Source organism: Mustelus asterias, chromosome 6 (genome assembly GCF_964213995.1).
Source record: "Mustelus asterias chromosome 6, sMusAst1.hap1.1, whole genome shotgun sequence".
Taxonomy (NCBI): domain Eukaryota; kingdom Metazoa; phylum Chordata; class Chondrichthyes; order Carcharhiniformes; family Triakidae; genus Mustelus; species Mustelus asterias.
Genome location: NC_135806.1, coordinates 44338733 through 44361956, shown reverse-complemented (window position 1 = coordinate 44361956; position 23224 = coordinate 44338733). Strand labels below are relative to the sequence as shown.

Sequence of the window (23224 nt, the reverse complement as noted above, 5' to 3'; positions counted from 1 at the left end):
CTGTTTTCTCAAACTACACTACTCTACACCTTCAATGATTTGTACACATATACCCTGAGGTCTTTCCTGCTCCTGCACAACTTTTACAATTTTACCCTTTAATTTATAACGCCTCCCCACTTTCTTCCTACTGAACTGAATTGCTTCACCTATCCCCGTATTAAATTTCATCTGTTCATTCCACCAATCTGTCTGTGTCCTCTAGAGGTTCACCACTATCCGCCTCACAATTCGCAATATTTCCAAGTTTGTGTCATCCACAAATTTTGAAATTGTGCTCTGTACACCCAAGCCTGGGTCATTATTATATATCAGGAAAAGCAGGGATCCTGACACTGACACGTGGGAACCCTACTATATACCTCCATTCAGTTTGGAAAAACAACCATTCATCACTTCTCTACTTCCTCTCACTCAGTCAATTTCATATTCGTGCTGCTGCTGTGTCTTTTATTCATTAGCTCAAACTTTGATGACAAATCTGTTTTGTGGCCCTTTAGCAAATACTTTCTGAAACTTGATATACACCACATCAACCACATTCCCCTCATCAACCCTCTTTGTTACCTCATTAAAAATTCAAGCAAGTTGGTTAAGTATGGTTTGCTTTAGCAAATCCATGCTGGCATGCATGAATTATTTCACATTTGTGCAAGTGATTGTTAATATTATCACAAATTATCATTTCTAAAAGTTTTCTGATGACTGAGGTTGGGCTGCTTTTGGGCAAAGCTTTTAAACAAAGATGTAACATTTACAACTTACCAGTCCTCTGGCACTTCTCCTGTGTCAAAGGAGGATTGGATGATTATGGCTACTGCTTCCACCAATTTCTCCAGAAATCAAGATGCATTTTGAGGAGCTTCAGTTCAGTCATGAGAACATATATATACATTGTTCATGTTGCAGTCTGAGGTGCTTCAATGCATTTACATAGAGGTAGGGTTTAGCGCACAGTCTGAGGGGTTTTACCCGGTTACCAGCCCTCGATCTACACTGGCTGAAGGGCCTTACATAGTAAGAAGTTTAACAACACCAGGTTAAAGTCCAACAGGTTTATTTGGTAGCAAAAGCCACACAAGCTTTCGGAGCTCCAAGCCCCTTCTTCAGGTGAGTGGGAATTCTGTTCACAAACAGAGCATATAAAGACACAAACTCAATTTACATGAATAATGGTTGGAATGCGAATACTTACAACTAATCAAGTCTTTAAGAATCAAAACAACGTGAGTGGAGAGAGCATCAAGACAGACTAAAAAGATGTGTATTGTCTCCAGACAAGACAGCCAGTGAAACTCTGTGGGAGTTTCACTGGCTGTCTTGTCTGGAGACAATACACATCTTTTTAGCCTGTCTTGATGCTCTCTCCACTCACGTTGTTTTGATTCTTAAAGACTTGATTAGTTGTAAGTATTCGCATTCCAACCATTATTCATGTAAATTGAGTTTGTGTCTTTATATGCTCTGTTTGTGAACAGAATTCCCACTCACCTGAAGAAGGGGCTTGGAGCTCCGAAAGCTTGTGTGGCTTTTGCTACCAAATAAACCTGTTGGACTTTAACCAGGTGTTGTTAAACTTCTTACTGTGTTTACCCCAGTCCAACGCCGGCATCTCCACATCATGAAGGGCCTTACACAGTGTTCTCTCCTCATTGTGCTTTAGTGGCAGCTGCCCAGGACTGCGCCCCCTCAGTTTGTAGTTCTGGACATTGGGACGTACTAGTCTGCAACACCCCATCGAGGACAATTCTTTTCACTGGAAGATCAACCAGTTCCGGGCAGCTCAAAGAGCATCTTTCACCGAGTTGGTGAAAGAAGATATTGGATCCTGTCAGATGGTTTCCTGAGCAGATTGTCAGAGTTATCTGGTAGAAAGCCTCATCGCCAGAACTTTTAAACAAGGACCAAGACCTAGCCTGGCTGGTGGTGAGAAGGGCCCTCCGCATCAGATCCTTCCTACACGCCCACGCTATCTGCGCCACCGCACGCTGCTCTTGAAGTGGCTGCAGGGATCCTCCAGCAACAGTTGCTGTTTGTCTCGGTGTGCGTCCCTGGGAACAGCTTGTAAAGCACAGAATCCTGTGTCACAGAGCTGCTCGGGATGAACCTCAAAAAATACCACTGTATCTCTCTCCAGACTTCCTGGCAAAGGCACATTCCACAAGTAGGTGTGCAACTGTCTCTTCCCCACCTCCCCTGTAGCCACTTCAAGAGCAGTGTGCGGTGGTGCAGATACCTTGGGCATGTAGGAAGGATCTGATGGGGAGGGCCAGCCAGGCTAGGTCTCGGTGCTTGTTTAAAAGTTGGTGATGAGGCATTCTGCCAGATGACTCTGATAGTCTGCTCAGGGAATCATCCAACAGAATCCACCATCTCCTTTTCCCTCAGTGCCCCAAGGACATTACGGGCAGATCATTGCTGATTGCCTTGTGGTCAAAGGTCTTTATCTGAACAAATTTTTCCACGAGGGACAGGTGATACGGCATGGTCCAACTACTTGGAGCATTCCGCAGCAACGTGGCCAGACTCATCCTTCACAACACCGGGGACCGGTCGAACCTCAGTACGTAGTGACACTTGGTGTTTGCGGACTGAGGATCTATGCACAGCTTGATGCAGCCACACACAAAGGTGACCATCAGGATGAGGGCGACGTTGGGTACATTTTGTTCCTCCCTTGTCCAGCGATGTGTGCATGGTGCCCTTTTGGACACGATCCAAATCCAGTAATGGCTCCTTTCTCATTGGACTAGAAACATATACTGCTGTCAAAAATGCTCCTGAACATACTCTCGGGTTCCTGCCCCTCTCTACACTTTCCACAATTACTATCTGAGACTCCATTATAAACTATTCTCTTAACTCCTGCAACTCTTGGTAATGTCCTTGTAAAGTTGATCCTCTTTTTCTTTCCCACTAGCCTATAGAAAATACCCAGCATCGTAATGGTATCTCAGTTGTTTCTTATCTGCAAATTATTAACAAAATACAATATCTACATTCTGTACTGCATCAGCATCATAGAAACTCTCAGCAGAAGGAAACTGTGGATCTGTGCTGGCTTTTTGAAAGACCAGTCTTGCTTTCCACATCTCTGCATTTTGTCTGTAATCTAGTAAATTCCTTATCATCAAGTACCTGTCTAACTCTCTATTCCAAATGATTTATCGAATCAGCTTCCAGCAGCTTTTCAAGCAGAGCATTCAGGATGCTGACACTCCTCAGAGAAAAAGTATCTCCTCATCTCTCCCCTCCGAGATCTTTTGCCAATAATTTTGAATCTATGACTTCCAGTTATTGACCTGCTCACCAGAGGCAATAGGTTTTGCTTGTGTGGAAAGAAAAACTCTGTTAGCTCACCTTTGAACCCTCTCTATTCCAAGGAGAACAGTCCTAACTTTCCCAGTCTCTCCTCATAAACGAAGTCCCTTTTCCCTGGTAACATTGCGATAAACGTTTTTTGTATTTTTTTTAAGACCTTTACATCTTTCCTGAAGGATAGTGCCCAGAATTGTCCTTAATACACCAGCTGAGAGAAAAGTCCTAGTTTGATCTTTTTAAATTTATATTCTGTTCTTCTATTCATAATCCCAAATAACCCAGATGCTTTTTTAAACAACTTATCAACTTGCAGTGCTTCCTTTGAGAACTTGTGTGTCTGGGCACTGGGTCTCTCTCGCTTTCAAAATTATGCCATATCAGTCCTCTTAAAGTGCATCACTTCACACTTCTCTGTATTGAACTCTGACTGCTTTGCTTCTTCCTATTTCACCATCCTGCCAATCATCACTATCCTCATCACTAGCCATTATTTTACCAAATTCATATCATCTGCCAACTTTGCAATGCTGCACCTCGACCCAAAACCTTTCCTTGGAGAATGTCATTGCAGACCACACCCCATTCTGGAAGCATTCATCCATCACCACCCTTGAGCCAATATCATATAGATGAGTATCCCCACTTGCCCCTTAATTTCACGAGTTTTCCATCTTCTTAGTAAATCTCTTGTGTTGGATGCCTTCTGAAAGAAAATATATAACTACAGCACTGCCATAATCAACCTTTGTTACCTCATCAAAGAGTTCAATCAAATTCGTCAGATACAATTTTGAAAAACCTTTTGCTAGGTGATAAGCAGGTTAGCACCTACACCTTTTAACTCTGATGCCTGGACCATTGGAAGGTTGAAGGGGTGAAATTATCCAATGAGCAAGGTGGACCATGTCCTTCCATTAATACAGATTAAGAGTTAAAGGGGGCAAAGGTGGAATTGGTGGTAGGAAATGCTCATCCTGGGGAATTCTCAATAATCTACCTTAGATGCTGGAGGATCAGAGTAGCTGATGCATTAAAGGGAAAGGCCTTAAATCAGTTGCTGCATCTGGGTCCAAGGGACCTCTGTATACACCAATGAACTAATCTTGTTAACATGTATTAAGGATCTCTAAAATTGGCACAAACAGACTGGTAACATCCTAAATTTGCCCCATGACGTGTTCTCCTTGGCAAATGTTTAAGTCAAAATACATCTTGTTCATTTGCTTAGATGCAGTATATCTGGTGGCAGAATTCATGGCCAAGTGCACCAACTAATCAATCAACTGCCTGAAATATGCCTACTGAGTAACAGCTTGCAATGACGTTTCGGGCATTTCAACATGGACAAGAGTGTTCCAGATCAACATAAAGCAACCAATCAATATCTCATTAGGTGACAGTCTTGTAACCCAGGATAGGGTGGACCCTATCCATTGCAAAAAAATTGTAACTGGTCCCAAGTCTTTATAAATTACGTAACCAATTTCTTTAGCCTTGTCCTTAGAGTTCAATTCATCTACTTGAATTGTACAGGAAGACACATGTGTACGTTGTTATATTTCCCAGCTACATGAATTTTTAAAGCTATTCTGCATGGCCCTACAATGTTCATCTCCATGCATGTAATCATGGTCAAAATTTTACACTCCCACTGTGGCAGGTTCTGAGGCGGGTGGGGTGTTAAAATTGAATGGATGGGAATCCCCCCGGGAACCTGCCTGCCCAAACCTAGATGCAATTTCATGCTTGTGTGGGCACGCCCATGGATAGGAAACCCACCCATTCACATATTAAGGTTTTGCCTAGCCTCAGTTTTTAGAGTGGTGGGAACTGACATTTCCACTTTTCCCCATCTCGGACAGGAAGGGGGGGCTGTGTCTCACTCTGAAGGCCCTCTGAGTCCCCTCCCCCACCCCCCGCATCAATATCCTCCCGCCCAGGGGGTCTCGGGACAGTCCCAGCCGCAGCATTACAGTACCACTTCTGGTCATTGCACTGCTTTGCCTGGCCAGGTTGAAGTGCTGTTGGCAAATCTGACTGGCTGAAAACTCTCATGGGTTGGACTTCCTTCCAAGAGTGAATGGAAGTCCCACCACTGCCAATCAACACTCAAGCGAGCCTTAAATGGCAGTAGGAGTTCGAGAGTTGGCAGTTGCATGTTAGGCGCCAACTCTCGGGATGGTGAGTACTGACCACTTGCCATCCTTAAAATTCTACCCCACGTATTATATATCACTGATACATTTCTACAAACATTTTTTTTACAATTGACATTAGTCTAACTGATCTATAGTAATGACAGAAGGGCGATGGTACCTTCCCACTAAATGAAACCTTGCTAATTGGCTATATTGTCCACCATTTGCCCTGCTCAGACTGTTGAAGTGGTGATGTGGCTCTTATCATTAATCAAAGTTGCTCACTAATCCAGGACCATCCTTGAATGCAAGATAACTCACCACCTTCTTCAACCTCTCCCCCCTTTTTCTTCCATCCTCATTTCCAAAAAGCACAGAGCTCATGGACCTTTTTCACACCAAGACTGAAACCATTTGATCAGTTGCGATTTCCCTTCCTCCCCTCTAGCTCACACCCTTCACAAATCTTAATGGACAGTTTTATTAAAAAAATGTTAGTAAAGTGTGTAACATCCCGGGCTTGATAAATAGAGGCATGGAGTACAAAAGCTAGAAAATCATGCTAAAAGTATCAAAAACACTAATTTGGCCCAAGCTGGAATTTTAAGAAGGACTTGGAGATGATACATAATAACATGAGAACTAGGAGCAGGAGTAGGCCATCTGGCACTTCGAGCGTGCTCCGCCATTCAATAAGATCATGGCTGATCTTTTCGTCGACTCAGCTCCACTTACCCACCCGCTCACCCTAACCCTTAATTCCTTTACTGTTCAAAAATTTATCTATCCTTGCCTTAAAAACATTCAATGAGGTAGCCTCAACTGCTTTGCTGGGCAGGGAATTCCATAGATTCACAATCCTTTGGGTGAAGAAGTTCCTTCTCAACTCAGTCCTAAACCTGCTCCCCCTTATTTTGAGGCTATGCCCCTAATTCTAGTTTCACCTGCCAGTGGAAACCACTTCCCTGCTTCTATCTTATCTATTCCCTTCATAATCTTATATGTTTCTATAAGATATCTCCTCATTCTTTTGAATTCCAATGAGTATAGCCCCAATCTACTCAGTCTCCCCTCATAAGCCAACCCTCTCGATTCTGGAATCAACCTAGTGAATCTCCTCTATCTCCTGTAGTGCCAGTATATCCTTTCTCAAGTAAGGAGACCAAAACTGTACACAGTACTCCAGGTGTGGCGTCACCAGCACCTTATACAACTGCAACATAACCTCGCTGTTTTTAAACTCCATCCCTCTAGCAATGAAGGACAAAATTCCATTTGCCTTCATAATTACCTGCTGCATTTGTAAACCAACCATTTGTGATTCCTGCACAAGGACACCCAGGTCCCTCTGCACAGCAGCATGCTGCAATTTTTTACCATTTAAATAATAGTCCATTTTGCTGATATTCTGACCAAAATGGATGACCTCACATTTACCAACATTGTACTGCATTTGCCAGACCCTTACTCACTCACTTAGACTATCTATATCCCTTTGCAGACTTTCAGCGTCCTCTGCACACTTTGCTCTGCTACTCATCTTGGTGTCATCTGTGAATTTTGACACACTACACTTAGTCCCCAACTCCAAATCATTTATATAAATCGTAAACAATTGCGAACAATATAGAAGAGATTTGCTAGAATGGTTCAGGGATGCGAGGTTACAGTTATGTGATAGATTTGGGAAGCTGGGATTGTTCTCCTTCGAGTGAAAAAAGCTAAGAGGAGATTTGTTAGAGGTGTGTAAAATGATGAAGGGTTAGGATAGAATAAAGATAAACTGCTTCCAGTGGCCGAAAGGTCAATCATCAGCGCACAAATGTAACATGATTGGCAAATGACATGAGAATATTTTTTATGCAGTGAGTGGTTATGAAATTAATTGAAATATACTGCCTGATAAGGTGATGTTTGCAGCAGATTTAATAGACTCAATTCAATATAAACCTTTAAAAGGGAATTTGAATAAGTACCTGAAGAAGAAAAACAGTGCAATGATTCAGGGGAGGAGTAGGTGAGGGAGACTAACTGGATTATTCTTTGAAAAAGCCAATGTAGATGTGATGGGCTGAATGGTCTCCTTTCATGCTGTACCATTCAATGATTGTCCAATTTCCCCTGATGATCAATCTCTGGTCCCTTCCTATTTCTTGTCTACATGCTGCCCTACAGTGACATCATCTGAAAACAATAGATCGATTTCCACATGTATTCCAACAACACCCAACTCTACCTTGCCATTATCTTTCTCAACCACTCTGCAATCTGTAAATTTCCAGACTGCTGGTCCAGCATCCAGTAAAGGAAGAGCAAAAATTTCCTCAAATTAAGTGTTGGGAAGACTGAAGCCATTGTCTTTGGAACCCACAACAAACTCTGTTCCTTAGCCACGGACTTCATCCTTCTCCCTAGCAACCCTCTGCAAAAGGCAAGGGAAAAAAAATTCAATTATTTGAAGGCTAATGTTAATGAGATTAAGGGAGGCGGTTTGGAATCAAAGGTTGGGAGATAAATGAGCAATGAGGTCTTCAAAGGAGAGAAGGTTTATTACAAACTGGACAGGTTCCCACAAGTAGGAAAGAAAATGGATCCAAAGATGGAGTTTCCTGCATGATTAATGCTACAGAGATTAAAATGAAACAGTAAAAGGAGGCTATGATAAAGATTGGGTTCATAACGTTTGATTGAGTTCCTAGAAGTAGCAGTGAAGGTGGATGAGGGCACTGTTTCTGGACATCCAGAAAGTATTTGAAAAAGGTAAAGTCGCCATAGTCCCAGATGACCATAGGGTGCTCTCCTCTTTCAGAGGGAGAACTGACTCGTGGTGATTTAACTTGAGGATCACCACAAGGAAGAAATAGTGAGACCTTTGGGTGTAAATTGTCCCATTAGGAAGACGCAACATGGATTCATGAAGGGCAGGTCATGTTTGACTAATTTGGTGGAATTCTTTGAGAACATTACATGCACAGTGGACAATGGGGAACCTGTGGATGTGACGTATCTGGATTTCCAGAAGGCATTTGACAAGGTGCCGCACCAAAGGCTACTGCATAAGATAAAGGTGCATGGTGTTACGAATAATGTATTAGCGTGGATAGAGGATTGGTTAACTAACAGAAAGAAAAGAGTGGGGGTAAATGTGTGTTTTTCTGGTTGGCAATCAGTGACTAGTGGTGTACCTCGGGGATCTGTGTTGGGACCACAATTGTTTACGGTTTACATAGATGATTTGGAATTGGGAACCAAGTGTGGTGTGTCAAAATTCGCAGAAGACACTAAGATGAGTGGTAGAGCAAAATGTGCAGAGGACGCTGAAAGTCTGCAAAGGGATATAGATAGTCTAAGTGAGTGAGTAAGGGTCTGGCAGGTGCAGTACAATGTTGGTAAATGTGAGGTCATCCATTTTGGTAGGAATAACAGCAAAATGGACTATTATTTAAATGGTAAAAAATTGCAGCATGCTGCTGTGCAGAGGGACCTAGTATCCTTATGCATGAATCACAAAATGTTGGTTTGCAGGTGCAGCAGGTAATTAAGAAGGCAAATGGAATTTTGTCCTTCATTGCTAGAGGGATGGAGTTTAAAAACAGCGAGGTTATGTTGCAGTTGTGTAAGGTGCTGGTGAGGCCACACCTGGAGTACTGTGGACAGTTTTGGTCTCCTTACTTGGGAGAGGATATACTGGCACTGGAGGGGGTGCAGAGGAGATTCACTAGGTTGATTCCGGAGTTGAGAGGGTTGGCTTATGAGGAGAGACTGAGTAGACTGGAGCTATACTCATTGGAATTCAGAAGAATGAGGGGAGATCTTATAGAAACATATAAGATTATGAAGGGAATAGATGAGATAGAAGCAGGGAAGTTGTTTCCACTGGCGGGTGAAACTAGAACTAGGGGGCTTGGCTTCAAAATAAGGGGGAGCAGATTTAGGACTGAATTGAGGAGGAACTTCTTCACTCAAAGAATTGTGAATCTGTGGAATTCGTTGCCCAGTGAAGCAGTTGAGGCTACCTCATTGAATGTTTTTAAGGCAAGGGTAAATGATCTTATTGAATGGCGGAGCAGGCTTGAGGGTCCAGATGGCCTACTCCTGCTCCTAGTTCTTATGTTGTTGCACCTCAGGCGAGGGGCAAGATTGAGCAGGCAGGGCTTTCATGAATAACCTCAGCTGATACGGGAATTGTACCTGTGCTGTTGGTGTCACTCTACATCACAAACCAGCCATCCAGCCAATTGAGCTAACCAACCCCCTTGATAAAGTACCACATAGTGGTTTTGTTAGCTAAATTGAAGCTCATAGGATTAAAGGGACAATTGCTGTGTAAATACATAATTTAGTTAAGGACAGAAAGCAGAGAGTAGTGGTGAATGTTTGTTGTTTGGACTGGAGACAAGTGCGCAATGGTGTTCCCCAGAAGATGGTGTTGGAACCATTGCTCTCTTTGATGCACATTAATGACTTGGGTACACAGGATATAATTTAAAAGTTTGCAAAAATGTATGAAATTTAAAAATGAAGTAAACCATTAAGCGGATGGTCGCAGTCTTCAGAGGACATAGACTGCTGAAAATGTGGAAAAGTGCAATTTCAGTAGAAAGAATGAGGAGAGACAATATAAACTAAATGGTATTGTTTAAAGCAAGTGCAAAAATTGTACTCTAATTTCTCTCATTACACTTTCTATATTCCTCAAGGTTATCTTTGGTACTGTTAGCCCTAATCTTATCACATTCTTTAAGTTTCAGTTTAGTTTCAATCTCTCTTCATCCAAATAATTTGATTCTTTGAATCCTCTTTTCTCCTCTTGGAAATAAATTTATTTTGCGCTGTGTGATTCTTGTATTTTGTCAAGTTGTTTGGCTAACCTTTCACCCCAGTTAATTTAGGCCAGTTCCCTTTCTAATCTCCCCTTTTCCAGGCAAGTATCCTATCTAAATGTTCCATTATCCTTTCTATTTTTACACTGAGCAAGTGGTCATTTTCTGAATAGTTCTCCTCCTTTCAGACCAGTTAATTCGCCTACTTCATTTGACAGAACAAAGTCAAGTGATGTGGTTTTCTTCATCATCAGATTAGAAAAACACCCGACCTGACCTTGGGGACACCCCAAAGCACTTTACAGAAAATAAAGTACCTTTGAGTGTACACACTGTTGTAATGTAGGAAATCTAGCAGCTGGTTTGCACAGTGTGTGGTCACAAAAATAGCAAGCAATGTGGTAATGACCAGATAATCTGCTTTTGTGATATTGATTAAGGAATAGATATCAGCAGTGACAGTGGGAAGAATATCCCTGCCATATTTTTTTAACATCCATCTGAGAGTACAGATGGGGCCTTGATTTAATATTTCACCCCAAAGATGGCACCTCTGACAGTGTAGCAGTCCTTTGGTACTGTACTGGAGTGTCAGACTAGATTTTATATTCAAGCCTCTGGACTTGAATCCCCAACTTTCTGACTTAGAGGCAAGAGAGTTACTGTTCATGCACAGCTAAGTCCTTACAAAACATCATCTAGAAATTGGTCCTCAATGTCTTCCAAAAGTGTTTCCCACTTGGACTACATGCATCATTTTTTATACCAGTTGATCTGAGGATAGTTAAGATTGCTTAATGTTATTGTCCAGTACCTCCAGGTCATATTTCTCCAAACTGCCCGCAGATCTTCTCTAATTCATCTCCACAATTTGGTGAATCTATACTTTTAAATTTTGTAGTATTTTCCATCCTATTTCTTAAGTCTATCCATTTGGATTTGTCTCGATGCAATCTCCCCACCAAAAAAGGCACCCTTATATTCTAGCAATGTGATAGGATCTTTCCATCCCCAGTCCTGAACAAACTTGTGCCTCACAGTTACTATATTAAATCACTCTGTAGTTACTAACACTGCTAATGCTCCAATTGTGTTTTGTATAACTAATTCAGATTTAATTTTTTTTGTATTAGTTGACCCTTGTTTTCTTAATTTTTAATTAACTCCTTTCACAATGTGTTTTCATCTCTCAGTACCTCAGAGTGTTCTGTATTTTCTGTATTGGACTGTATTTTCTCACTCTTTCTTTCAACTAAACCATCTGCAGTTCTGAGAATCTTTTCATTCTGCTCCTTCAATACTCCCTCAAACCCAGAGAAGCGATGCGTGTGTGTGGGGTGGTGGAGGGGGGGGGGGGTGAGATTCACCAAATTGCGGAGATAAATTAGAGAAGATCTGCAGGCAGTTTGGAGAAATATGACGTAGGTACTCGACAATAACATTAAGCAATTTTAACTATCCTCAGATCAACTGGTATAAAAAGTAAAGGTGGGGGGCGGCGTACCAGAAATGCACAAAGCAAAAGTAGGAAAAGCAAGCAATAAAGACAAATGGATACAAACGTGTTTGAGAGAGCCATCCAGAAAGACAGAACAGAAGATATAGAAAGATGGAAGAAGTCTGGGGATGAGCTACAAGTTTTATCTATAGGAATAGGGATATAAGTTTAAGTAATTGCTAAGAAGATGGAATGTCACATTGCCAATGTTGTATTATTACCTTTCTATTGGTTCTGTTCCCCACACCACCCAATGTGGTCAAGCATGATCTTGTCCTCGCCTGATGCATGTATTTTTGATGGAGGTCATTGGGCAACAACAAGGATTAGCAACACTTGTTAGTTTTTCCTTCTCTCTATCCTTAGAACAGTTATGAGATCACTTTCTCATTGACCAAGCTTTTGATCTAGAAGAACATAAGAATGAAAATCTGAAGTAGACAATTCAACCCTTTAAGCCTGCTTCATCATTCAATGCAATCATGGCTGACCATACACCCTAACTCCACCTTCCCCTTATCCTCCGATCACTCAATTCCCTTAGTGGCCAAAAAAATCTTATTAATCTATGTTTTGAACATATTCAGTGACTGAGCAGTCAAAGCTCTCTGAAGTCAAATTCCAAAGATTCAAAAGGCCTATTGAGTGAAGAATCCCAGGGCTAAATGGCTTAGCCCTTATTCTGAGACCATGACCATTAGCTCTAGATTAATCAGCCAGCTTTCCTGCTAAATTCTAGGGAATAAAAGCCTAGTTTATACAATCTTTCCTCATTGGATCAATCATTGCACTCTCCATAAGGCAAATATATCTGGTAAGGATACCAAAAATGTACACAGTACCCAAGTGTGTGGTCTCACTGAGACCTTACATAATTCTTTGCACAACTGTTTATAATCCAAAATTCTCAACACTTTCTTGAGACTTTGGAGACTCGCAGGCTATCCACTATTCACACATAGGCTACTGCCATTGTCTCCAAGCGTAAGTAACTGGCACTGTCTTCCCAGTAAAACAATGAGTCTTTAATCTCTTATAATCAAACCACCTCGGCCTGTTGTCAGGCAAGCTTCAGAACAGCTCACATGATCCTCTTCATTTTACCTTTAAAAACAGTCCCAAAACATAACAATCTTATAAACCTCATAATTGTAACGGTTGGGATGTTTTACTATGTTAAAGGCACTACATACATATAAGTTGGGGATGTTGTTATCTAGCCTGGATGCTGGACAACGAATCTGTTGATCTGATTGTCTTGTGTATGGAAGTATTCAAGCATGTGTTCAGTTGACAGATGGCCATTAGATTGCTTAGTGTAACTCACGTAAAGATCAAAGTGAATAACATAGGATAGAAACATCAACAGAATGGATATTTTCTGCATCTAGACCTTGGTAACATTTGAGCCTTTGATCTTGAAAAAGATTCAGTTTAGAATTCTGCCGAATAAAAAATTCATGACCTCAAAACATGCCCTAATTAATATGCAAATCAGCCAGCAAATATGTGGGATCAACAACGCGCAATGATTTGCACATCTCCAAAACTTGCTTTGTGCCGCTCTGCAGTTTGCTTTCTTGCTCTGAACCTTTGCACTAGTTTAAGAACTGTCTGCATTTGCACATTAATAGTTAATTAAAATTGCCACAGAAATTTAAATTTAGTAATTGACAACACAGGTTCCTTTTTAATAACATTATGGGCAGAATGGTACCAAAAAATGGCAAAGTGTCAGGGTCTGACTGAAAAAAAAGCAGGGGAGGCGTGTTCAACGCCATCATTTTGAGGGGTGGAGCCTAAAGACAGTGGCAAAGCCAGTCCAAAGAGATCCTTCCTAAACGGCACCCTGATCAGAGCAAAAAATTAACCTTCCTCCAGGAATCAGGGACTCATCCCCCTCCCCCCCACCCCACCCCCCCTCCCCCCCCCGCCCCCAACCAAACAGTTATCGCTCACATCTCCCTCTCACCCCAGCCCCCCCATCATTGTCAACATCTCCCTCTCACCGCCCCCCTCCCCTCACCCCCAACCAGCCAATCATTGCTGGCATATCCTCCCCCCTTCAGTGCATGATCTCTTCTCCCTGCCCCTGACATTGTCCCTTGGCAAAGGTTGGCAAAGTGCCAACAGGTTCACATTTGGGTGAACCTGTTGTAAACCTCACCGATGTTCAGCGAGGTTTGAAAATACGTTGAGGGTGAAAAATATGGTGTGGGAGCCTAATAATTAGATTAAAATTTAGTCAAATACATTAAAATGAGGTTCTCGTCCTTTGTGGGTGCGAACCTTATGACGTCACCGGTGAAGGGAGGGGAAAAATCACAGAACGTGATCTCTGCGGAGAGAATCATGTTTCTCAATTCTCTTTGGATTTCCATCTCACATCACCATTCTCTGAATATCGCCCCTATACTTGTTAATGCAGTGCCAGTGCACCTGTCTGACCCAGGATAGGAACAGTTTCAATGTAGTAAATTCTTCTTGGAAATGTTAAAAATGTCATTATTTTGTCCTTTTCCTTTTTATCCCTTCTTCCTCTCTCTCTCTCTCTCTTTCTCTCAATCCAATTGTTATTTTCTGCTCTCCATTTCTCTTTCTATAGCTGATATATAACACTGTCATTCCATTTCTCTCTCAATCCTGAAATTGCACTGATTAAGAAGTTACACTGCTGTTCCCAAATGTCTTGTTGTCCTCTCCACACTGTTATCAGCTCAAACTTGCGGCAAGTTGCAGAGAAACATCTTGTCGAGCCAAAGGGTGTAGAATACAGCCGATTTAATCGGCAAATTGGCTTTGAGATGTCCTGCTCCAGAAACAACTGGTCCAAAGTTTACCAAATTTACACTGAATCTTGGTTCTGATTGAGAAACCCAGTAGGATGATGCTAAAATGATATTGTTAACCTCACTGATATGCTCAATTAAAACAAAACCTCAACTCCAGATACTGCAATTACATATGTTAACACTCCATAAGTGCATACAGCTATGCTACTAAAGAAACATATCCTCAAATGTACTTTTAAAGGAATATCAATTTTAAGTGGTGTCTTCATTATTATGATCCCTCTGTTCGGATTTGCAGGTGTGCTGCAGTGTTTGCAAAGGAGGTACAATCAAGATTAATTTAAAATGTCTACACCATTTAAAAAGGAGTTAGAAAAGTATCGAGATGTTGATGAAGATGACCTCCTCCGGAAACTATCAGAAGAGGAGATCCAACAGTTGGAAGATGAGCTGGAAGAACTAGATCCTGATGTATGTACAGCCTTATACATGTATATCTACATACGCAGCTTGTAACCGGGGGAATGCACTCTCATGCCTATCTAAATATACATATTTCTCTGTCCAGAGCAGATTGTTCCAGAACTTCTGAATCAACCGTCCGCCCCATTCAGACTGAAATGTTTTAATTTTGATCTTTTTCTTTTACTGAAAAATTCTTCAACTCGCTAATCATCTAGGAATTCAGGAAACATTGCTTCTTATAAGTTTTAAGTGCAAAATATAACCCTTATTAATTTAGTTAAATCCTCAAAGAATTTCAGTAAATTGAAAGCCATGATCTATTTTTTCTAGAACAACATTAATGCACGGCCTCAGTACTGTCGCCCCACCCCCCCTCTTACAACAGATGTTGGGGTTATTAATCTGCAATTGTCAGCTTAAATCTCTTTCTTTTAACTTGAATAAAGAATAATGTTTGTCCCCAACTTTGAGCTTGGATCTGTTGGTCTATCCTTTTACTCGTTTTCTTGGTTCTGGAGTGTATGTATGTTGTAGATTTTGAGTCGTATTTTCCTCTCATTGTTTTAATGAACAAGTAAGAGAATCAAAAATGATGTTGGTAGACAGTCCCAATAACTATTTATCCTCATTTTGTCTTATTCTGTGGATTATACCCATTCAGAAATGAAAAGGTGAGGTAGGTGAACGAAAGTTGATATTTATCCATCTAAGTCTTGTTAAGGTCATTAATGAGAAACTTGGTGAGTGTCTTGCTCCAGTTTCAGATCTGTTGCAGTTAAAATTAATGAGAAGATTTTGTGTTGTCCCCACAGCAGTGGAAGAAGTAGATTATAAAACGCTGTTCTGTAGCATGAAGGAAAGATAACCAAAGTAAACCACCAAAGCTGGTAGTACTTTGGAGTCCCAAAAGCCAGCAGTTGCTTGCAATAGATAGCCCCACTCATAGGGGCTGAACCACAGTATTCTGTTGTAACAGTATCACTCACTATGGCAGCATCATGCACTGCTTTAGTGACCAAATAATATCAGAGACATTTGTAAATGATGAAACGCTCAAACAGATTTATTCACGTAGTCATTTAACAGTAAGTAATTGAAATCAACCCAGATAACATGGCAACTTTGAACCAGTTGGTGAAAGGGTTAAACAGGGTTTTATTGAATGTTTATCTTTGCAGACCTTTCAGAGAAAGGTCATATATACAAATGGACATAAGGGGAGTGAGGAGTTGCTCAATTCCCACTGGTTTAAGTCATTTTCAGAATTAGCTATACATTTTATCCATAGAGTTGTCGAGTTGTTTACGTCAAAATTAAAGCTAACTTGTGCATCAAAAGGATTTTCAGGACAAAAGGTACTTTATTCAAATAATGGACAACCAACTCTATAACACATGCTCAAAAGTAGGTCCATGGACTACTGTGGTGTTTATCAAATGGTATTTGTATTGGGATATTTTAAAAGATAATGGCCAAGATCCTGCAGTCAGCCAAAAAAGAATGGCTCTTGCTGTTTGATTCACTGAGCTGCCCGCAGACCTTTTGCAGGATTTTGTGCAGCAATTTATTGTCATTTGGCACGGTGTGTCGACAGGCGAACTGTGCTGTGAACTGGGTGAACAACAACATGGCTCTTCAACCAATCAGATTGAAGAACTATCACTGAGTCACCTAGAGTCTAAACCAGAAAGTAAAAATTAGATTTAAGTGATGTACAGAAAGTGAAATAGCAAGAGGAAGGGAAATCGGGATTAATTGAGAGATTTTAAAAAGACCAAAGAAGTACTGAAGAAATGAATCTCTACATTGACAAGATACAGTTACATTGCAGTCTTTGAAGGAGCCTCAACTTCTGTATGTTGCTGCTTGGTTTGCTCTATGATAATGATGACTGTTGCTAGTCTCGCCATTATTCTGAATTCATCAATGTTGCTGATTAATAGCTCAGTACTATATACAATATTAATTTCTAGCACTTGGGTATGCTTGTGACTTGTGTTTTCCTGTGGTATATGTTAACATATCAATGTGTTAGCAAGTGCATGCTTACATTGTTAAGCTAATTGCTGTATTAAAGACAGGTAATGGTTATTGGCTCAACAGCTGGAACAGTTGCTGGCAAGAAACTTATTTGGCATTTGTACTCCTGTCGGGTTGGAAGCACAATAAACTTGCTGAGGATAAAAGACAATCAGCTGTATAATTCCTCCTTCATATACTAACAGTATATGTTTCGGTAATCGATTGTAATTTTAGGAACCACTCTCCCCACATACCATTGCAGGAACCATTTTGAGCAGATTCTCTTCAAACAACTTGTTTAAAGCAATAAAACGCAGTAAATCCTCTATTTTTGTAACCTTATTGTTCAGTGGGATGTATATAGGCAGTATGTTCAGTTTCACATGTTTCTTGTACCATTTTCTTCTGTTATAGAGAGGAAAAAGCAGTTCACAGAGCATACGTGGACAAGCACAAATTGTGTTGTGACGTTCCTGTGGGTTGGGTCAAGGGTTCCCAGTGGGAAATATTCCCAATACTTTGCCGCATTCCTCACCTTTTCTCCCCACAATTTGGTAGCTATGGATACCAGCATATCTGTTATTAATAACTGCCAGTCAGATTTTCCCTCCCAAACAAATTAGGGGAAGGTCATTGAATGAGCTTCCCAGATATGTTATTATGTATCAAGAGCATGGCAGTGTTGACCCATGTATTTTGACACTGTCTCCATTGGACTCTGTTTCAGAGTTAACCCTCCCCCTGAGCTGTTGCTCTGTCTTCTCCACCCACTATCCTGTCATTGGTTTAATATAAAGGTTCAGTATTTGGAGGTCCAGTAATTGCATGGAGCTTCTGGCTTGAGTCTGATTTAGAAGGGCCTGCACTGTGGGGAGATTCTTCATCAGTGATATACCCTGAAATATATAATACTCAGTTATCAGGCCTTAGCAGCGGAACCCCTGGTAAAACTCAACGTAACTCAGGAAAACTGCTTTCAAAATATTCTAGCATTAGGAAGAGATGATAATGCAGATTCAGCGCTACTTAAAAATAGATATATTGTTAAAACTTTTCATCAAGATGTTCGCAAGAATGCAATGTAAGGGAAATCAACAAATTTATACTGTATGAGAAGAAAATGCTGATCGGTTGGGCAAGTGGAGTCTAATTGGTCGAAGCGTTACCATGGAAAATGCACCAATTGATGGTAACTGGCAGCTGCCAAGCATAATTTGAAATTTAAACAAGGCAGCTTGACTCTGGTCAAGGCAAAACCCCGAGGAATGAACCAGCAGAAGGCTGTCACTTACTTTGTTTAACTGAAACAGACACAATGTGTACACCTGTTCATTCTGTCTGCAAAGAACACGGGCCTGAGTATTAATATATGTGGCTTCCTGTACACACAAATGTGCCACACTGTGAGCCAGACTGACAATCTTAAATTGGTTGTCAGCATCATTCTTGGCACACTGAGGATTATTTAATAAATGTTGTCGAATCGCGGAATCACATCTGATCTTTGGCACTGTGTTTTGACTTTTGCAAGCACGGGTTGGTTGGGTACGGTCTGTACCTTGCCAGTTGTGAATAGCGGAAGGGACATGCTGTTTGATACAATCTGCCAGTCCTTGGGATATGTGGCTATATACCTTGCATCACACTGACACTGAAATTCATATACCACATTACTTCTTTGTGTGATAGGCAGAACGTCTTTTTAGCCTGACAGCAGCATCTTATTAGTGGCGAATACCACTTGTGTTGTGGGCAGTGTGAAACAACTAGCTTCACACATTGCTTTGAGATCCCTTGCCCTTCCAGGGCAATCGGAGATAGACTGGGCACTTTTCAGAGCCAAAAGTAACGGCCTTGGGCCTGTTCATGAGTTTGTGTGATATATAGGGTGAAATGATCTGATCAGGATATCTTCGCTTTGCTCTATTTCAGCAATAAGCTTGTGCCATGAAACATTGGGCCTGATTTTACCAAAACGGGCGCGAAATCATGATAAAGTTGGGCGAATCCAAGCAGATCGCGCCTTTGCCGACACCCGATTCGGGTCCGGCCCGTGCCTGAATCGGGCGGCCCGACGATTTAAATGCGTTTGCATGCATTTAAATCAACTTAATGAACCGCACACCCAACTCTACCGCCAAATCCCACTTTACCGTCTTCTGGCCCGATCCGCGTCCGCGCTGTTACCGATCTGCAAAATAAAAGTCTGAAGTCGGCGCTGCAGCCTCCGAAGAGCGGGGTCAGAGACTGCAACGGCTCTCTGACCCAGGTCATCCTCTGGTCGGGGCGGGAGGGGGGTGGGAGGAGGGGAGGGGGTGTGACATCTCATCCCGTGGGGGAGGGGAGGGGAGGGGGGGTGGCGTCTCATCCCCTGGGGGGGGGAGGGAAATCGATCATCCACTGGGGGGGGGGGGAGTGAGGGTGTGACATATCATCCTCTGGTCGGGGGGTTCCGCTGCCTGTCTGCGCCCGATCCCTCCTGGCACCATCACTGGTACACTACCAGCCACAGCCATCTCTCCCGCTCTCTCGCACCTGCAGGGAAGAGTAATCTGTGGCTGGTAGTGAACCAGTGATGGTGCCAGGAGGGATCGGCCGCAGACAGGCAGCGGAACCCCCCCGACCAGAGGATGAGACGTCACACCCCCGCCCCCCCCGACCAGAGGATGAACGTCAGAGACCCGTTCTCTCCACTCTCTGCTTTTTTTATTCGCGTCCGGGCGTGCTGTCAGATTTTTTTCGAACTGCGCATGCGCAGTTCAGAGCTCCGATCAGTCTGCCAGCGTTAAGCCCCGCCCACAGCGCGGATCGGGCCGGAGCTGGCAAAACGCGTATGGGCACGCTGGAAAGAGGATTCCAGGCGCGGATCTATTTGACGCCCAGATTCGGCACTGAGGCTCAAAATGGTAAAACTCCCCCCATTGTCTTGAGGCCCTCTTTACTAAGTTGCTGATAAGACACATGGAACTGTAAGAATCCCAATATGTATATTGAACAGTGAAGGCAGGCTAGCAGTAGATAGTAGTAGAGACCCCCCTGGCAGATTTCTCAACTAGTACGTCAAGGAAGGGGAATTCATTTGACTGCTCCATTTTAAAGGTGAATACGATGTTTTAGATTTTTATAGGGGATAAAAACCACTTTACAATTAAACTCCTGGTTTGGATTGTGATTGTTAGAAGTTGGATAGCTGGCTAAAGGACTGGGGCAGTGATCACTAAAATCTGATTTGAGTTAGACATTTCCCTAAATTTAGATGCTTGTGCAGAAAATTGTAAGTGATGTTTACAAAATGTAACGGCACCAAAATGATGAACAACTTTCAATTTTGTTGGAAGTCAATAAACTTCAGACATTCCCTACTTTGTAAGGAATTGTTTGACATCTGAACTGGAAAGAATATAAATGATGTAGCTTAAAGGCCATAAGGAGTTGATGTTTGTTAGTGTTTCAACTGGTTAGGATTGGCATTCCCTAGTGACAGAGAATTGCTAATCTTTAAAAGGCATGGTCATTTGAAAGTTAGTTGTTTCTGTCTGGAGATGTCCGAGCAGCTGAAACTCCATGTTATCCGTCCCGTTGAAGAGCTTGAGTTACTTTGAATCAGTGAAGTTTTGCTTTGGAAGTCACCTGGATTTTATTTTGGGATGTGTGGAAAAGCACGATGAAATATTTTATTATGCATTGCAATCCCCATCAATTCAACTTATGGTCAGTAGAAACTATACATAGTGACAATTTTTTAAAAAGCTGATTCACATCAAATTAAATGTAGTTGAACTGCTAAAATTATTAAAACAAAAGCAATTGTTCCAAACATTGAATGAGGGTTTTCTTAAAAATCAGTTAACGCATTGCTAATTTGGTGCCAGAAGGTTTAATACCTGTCCAGATAGAAATATTTATATATAATTCAGTGCCTTTTGTTTACGTATATTCAGTTAAATAGAAATATAAAGACCAAAATATATACCACTATATTTGGGTTACATAATGAGTGCTGGAGGAAAGACTTGTTTGTACAAAAAAGGAAATAAAATGTTTAATGAACTGGCTTCAAATCAAATTGCTCTGCCCCATTTCACAGTTTATTTGTGTTAAGAGTTTTATATAAACTAGAATTGGTGAGATGCCCATTCCTGATCCACAATTACTGATTGTCAATGTGATTTGTTGAACAAACCGCATACAATTTCTGAAATTATTATTTTTTAATGACCAAAAATGCATGTATTCCATACTGCATTACCCGGGTGAAGTCTTTGCATCTACCAGTTGATGCTTTGTTGTTTATTTTGTAGCTTATATTGCAGAGATGTGGGCAGACATGCCAACTCCACTGTCACATAAATCAAGAGACAAACTGTTAACTTTTATACCAGATCTCTTGATTTTTATGGGTTGCTTTTTTTTTTCCAAGCATGATTTGGTATAGATTGACAGTTGCTTTATAAATCTCATTCAATGGTTTATTTAATCCCAACAGGTCAGAGTCTTGCATCTAAAAATGAGAAGGATCTGCCCTCCCACAACAGTGGATTTATGCAGCATAGAAGTGGCCATCCAGCTCATCTTTGGTAGAACTGTCCTGTTAGTTGAATTACCCTGTAACATTTTTCCTTTCACACATATGTCCAATTTCTTTCTGAAGGTTGCTATTGTACCTGCTTCCGTCACCCAACAAGCAGGATAGATAAAAGGGAACAGGTAGATATAATATACTTGGGTTTCCAAAAGGCATTTGACAAGGTACCACACAAAAGGCTACTTAAAGAGACCAAGATGTTGGGTAGTATATTAGCATAGATAGAGGATTGGCTAACTAATAGAAGTCATGATGTGGAGATGCCGATGTTGGACTGGGGTAAACACTTAAGAAGTCTCACAACACCAGGTTAAAGTCCAACAGGTTTATTTGGTAGTAAAAGCCACTAGCTTTCGGAGCGCTGCTCCTTCGTCAGGTAAGTGGGAGTTCTGTTCACAAACAGGGCATATAAAGTCTTTATATGCCCTGTTTGTGAACAGAACTCCCACTTACCTGACGAAGGAGCAGCGCTCCGAAAGCTAGTGGCTTTTACTACCAAATAAACCTGTTGGACTTTAACCTGGTGTTGTGAGACTTCTTACATAAATGATAGAAGACCAGAGTTGGGATAAGGGGACATTTTTAGGATGGCAATCTGTACTAGTGGAGTGCCACAGGGATCAATGTTGGGGTCACAATTGTTTACAATATATATTAATGACTTGGACAAGGGAAGTAAATGTGCTACTGCCAAGTTTGTGGATGACAAGTCTAAAGATGTGCGGGTTAGGTTGATTGGCCATGCTAAAAATTGCCCCTTAGTGTCCTGAGATGCGTAGGTGAGAGGGATTAGCGGGTAAAATATGTAGGGATATGGGGGTTGCGCCTGGGTGGGATTGTGGTCAGTGCAGACTCGATGGGCCAAATGGCCTCTTTCTGCACTGTAGGGTTTCTATGATTCTATGACACAAAAATAGGTGAGAGGGCAAGTGGTGAGGATGACACAAAGAGTCGACCGAGGGATATAAACAGGTTAAGTGAGTGGGCAAAAGCTTGGCAGATGGAATATAATGTAGGAAAATGTGAAGTTATGCACTTTGATAGGAAGAATAAAGGAACTGAATATTATTTAAATAGAGAAAGTGCTGCAGCTTTCTGCAGTCTGAGGGATTTGGGGGTCATCATGCAGTTACAAAAAGCTAGCATGCAAGTTCAGTAGGTAATAGGGAAGGCAAATGGAATGTTGGCCTTTATTTCAAATGGAATGAAGTATAAAAATAGGGAAGTCTTGCTAATACCGTACAAGGCACGAGTTAGACGGCACCTGGAATACTGTGAACAGTTTTGGTCCTCTTATCTAACAAAATATGTACTGGCATTGGAGATAAAGAAGGTTCACTAGGTTGATCCCAGGTATGGAGGAACTTTCTTATGAGGAGAGGTTGAGTAGTTTGGGCCTGTACTCATTGGAGTTTAGAAGAATGGGAAGCAACCTTATTGTGACATATAGAATTCTCAGGAGCTTGACAGGGTAGATGCTGAGAGGTTGTTTTCCCTTGTGGGAGAGTCTAGGACCAGAGGGCATAATCTCAGAGTAAGGAGTCACCCATTTATTAGGAGATTAGGAGGAATTTTGTCTC

General features: G+C 41.6%; 1 protein-coding gene across 2 annotated transcripts in view; it reads left to right on the top strand.

The window, feature by feature from the left end:
• tmod1 (tropomodulin 1) overlaps positions 1 to 23224 on the top strand; it is an 84499-nt gene that overhangs the window by 5181 nt on the left and 56094 nt on the right. For both annotated transcript variants that reach the window (XM_078214252.1, XM_078214253.1), the window contains exon 2: positions 14871 to 15043. In XM_078214252.1, the coding sequence (XP_078070378.1) occupies positions 14918 to 15043 (126 nt within the window). In that variant the 5' untranslated portion in view covers positions 14871 to 14917. The remainder of the gene's footprint in view (positions 1 to 14870; positions 15044 to 23224) is intronic.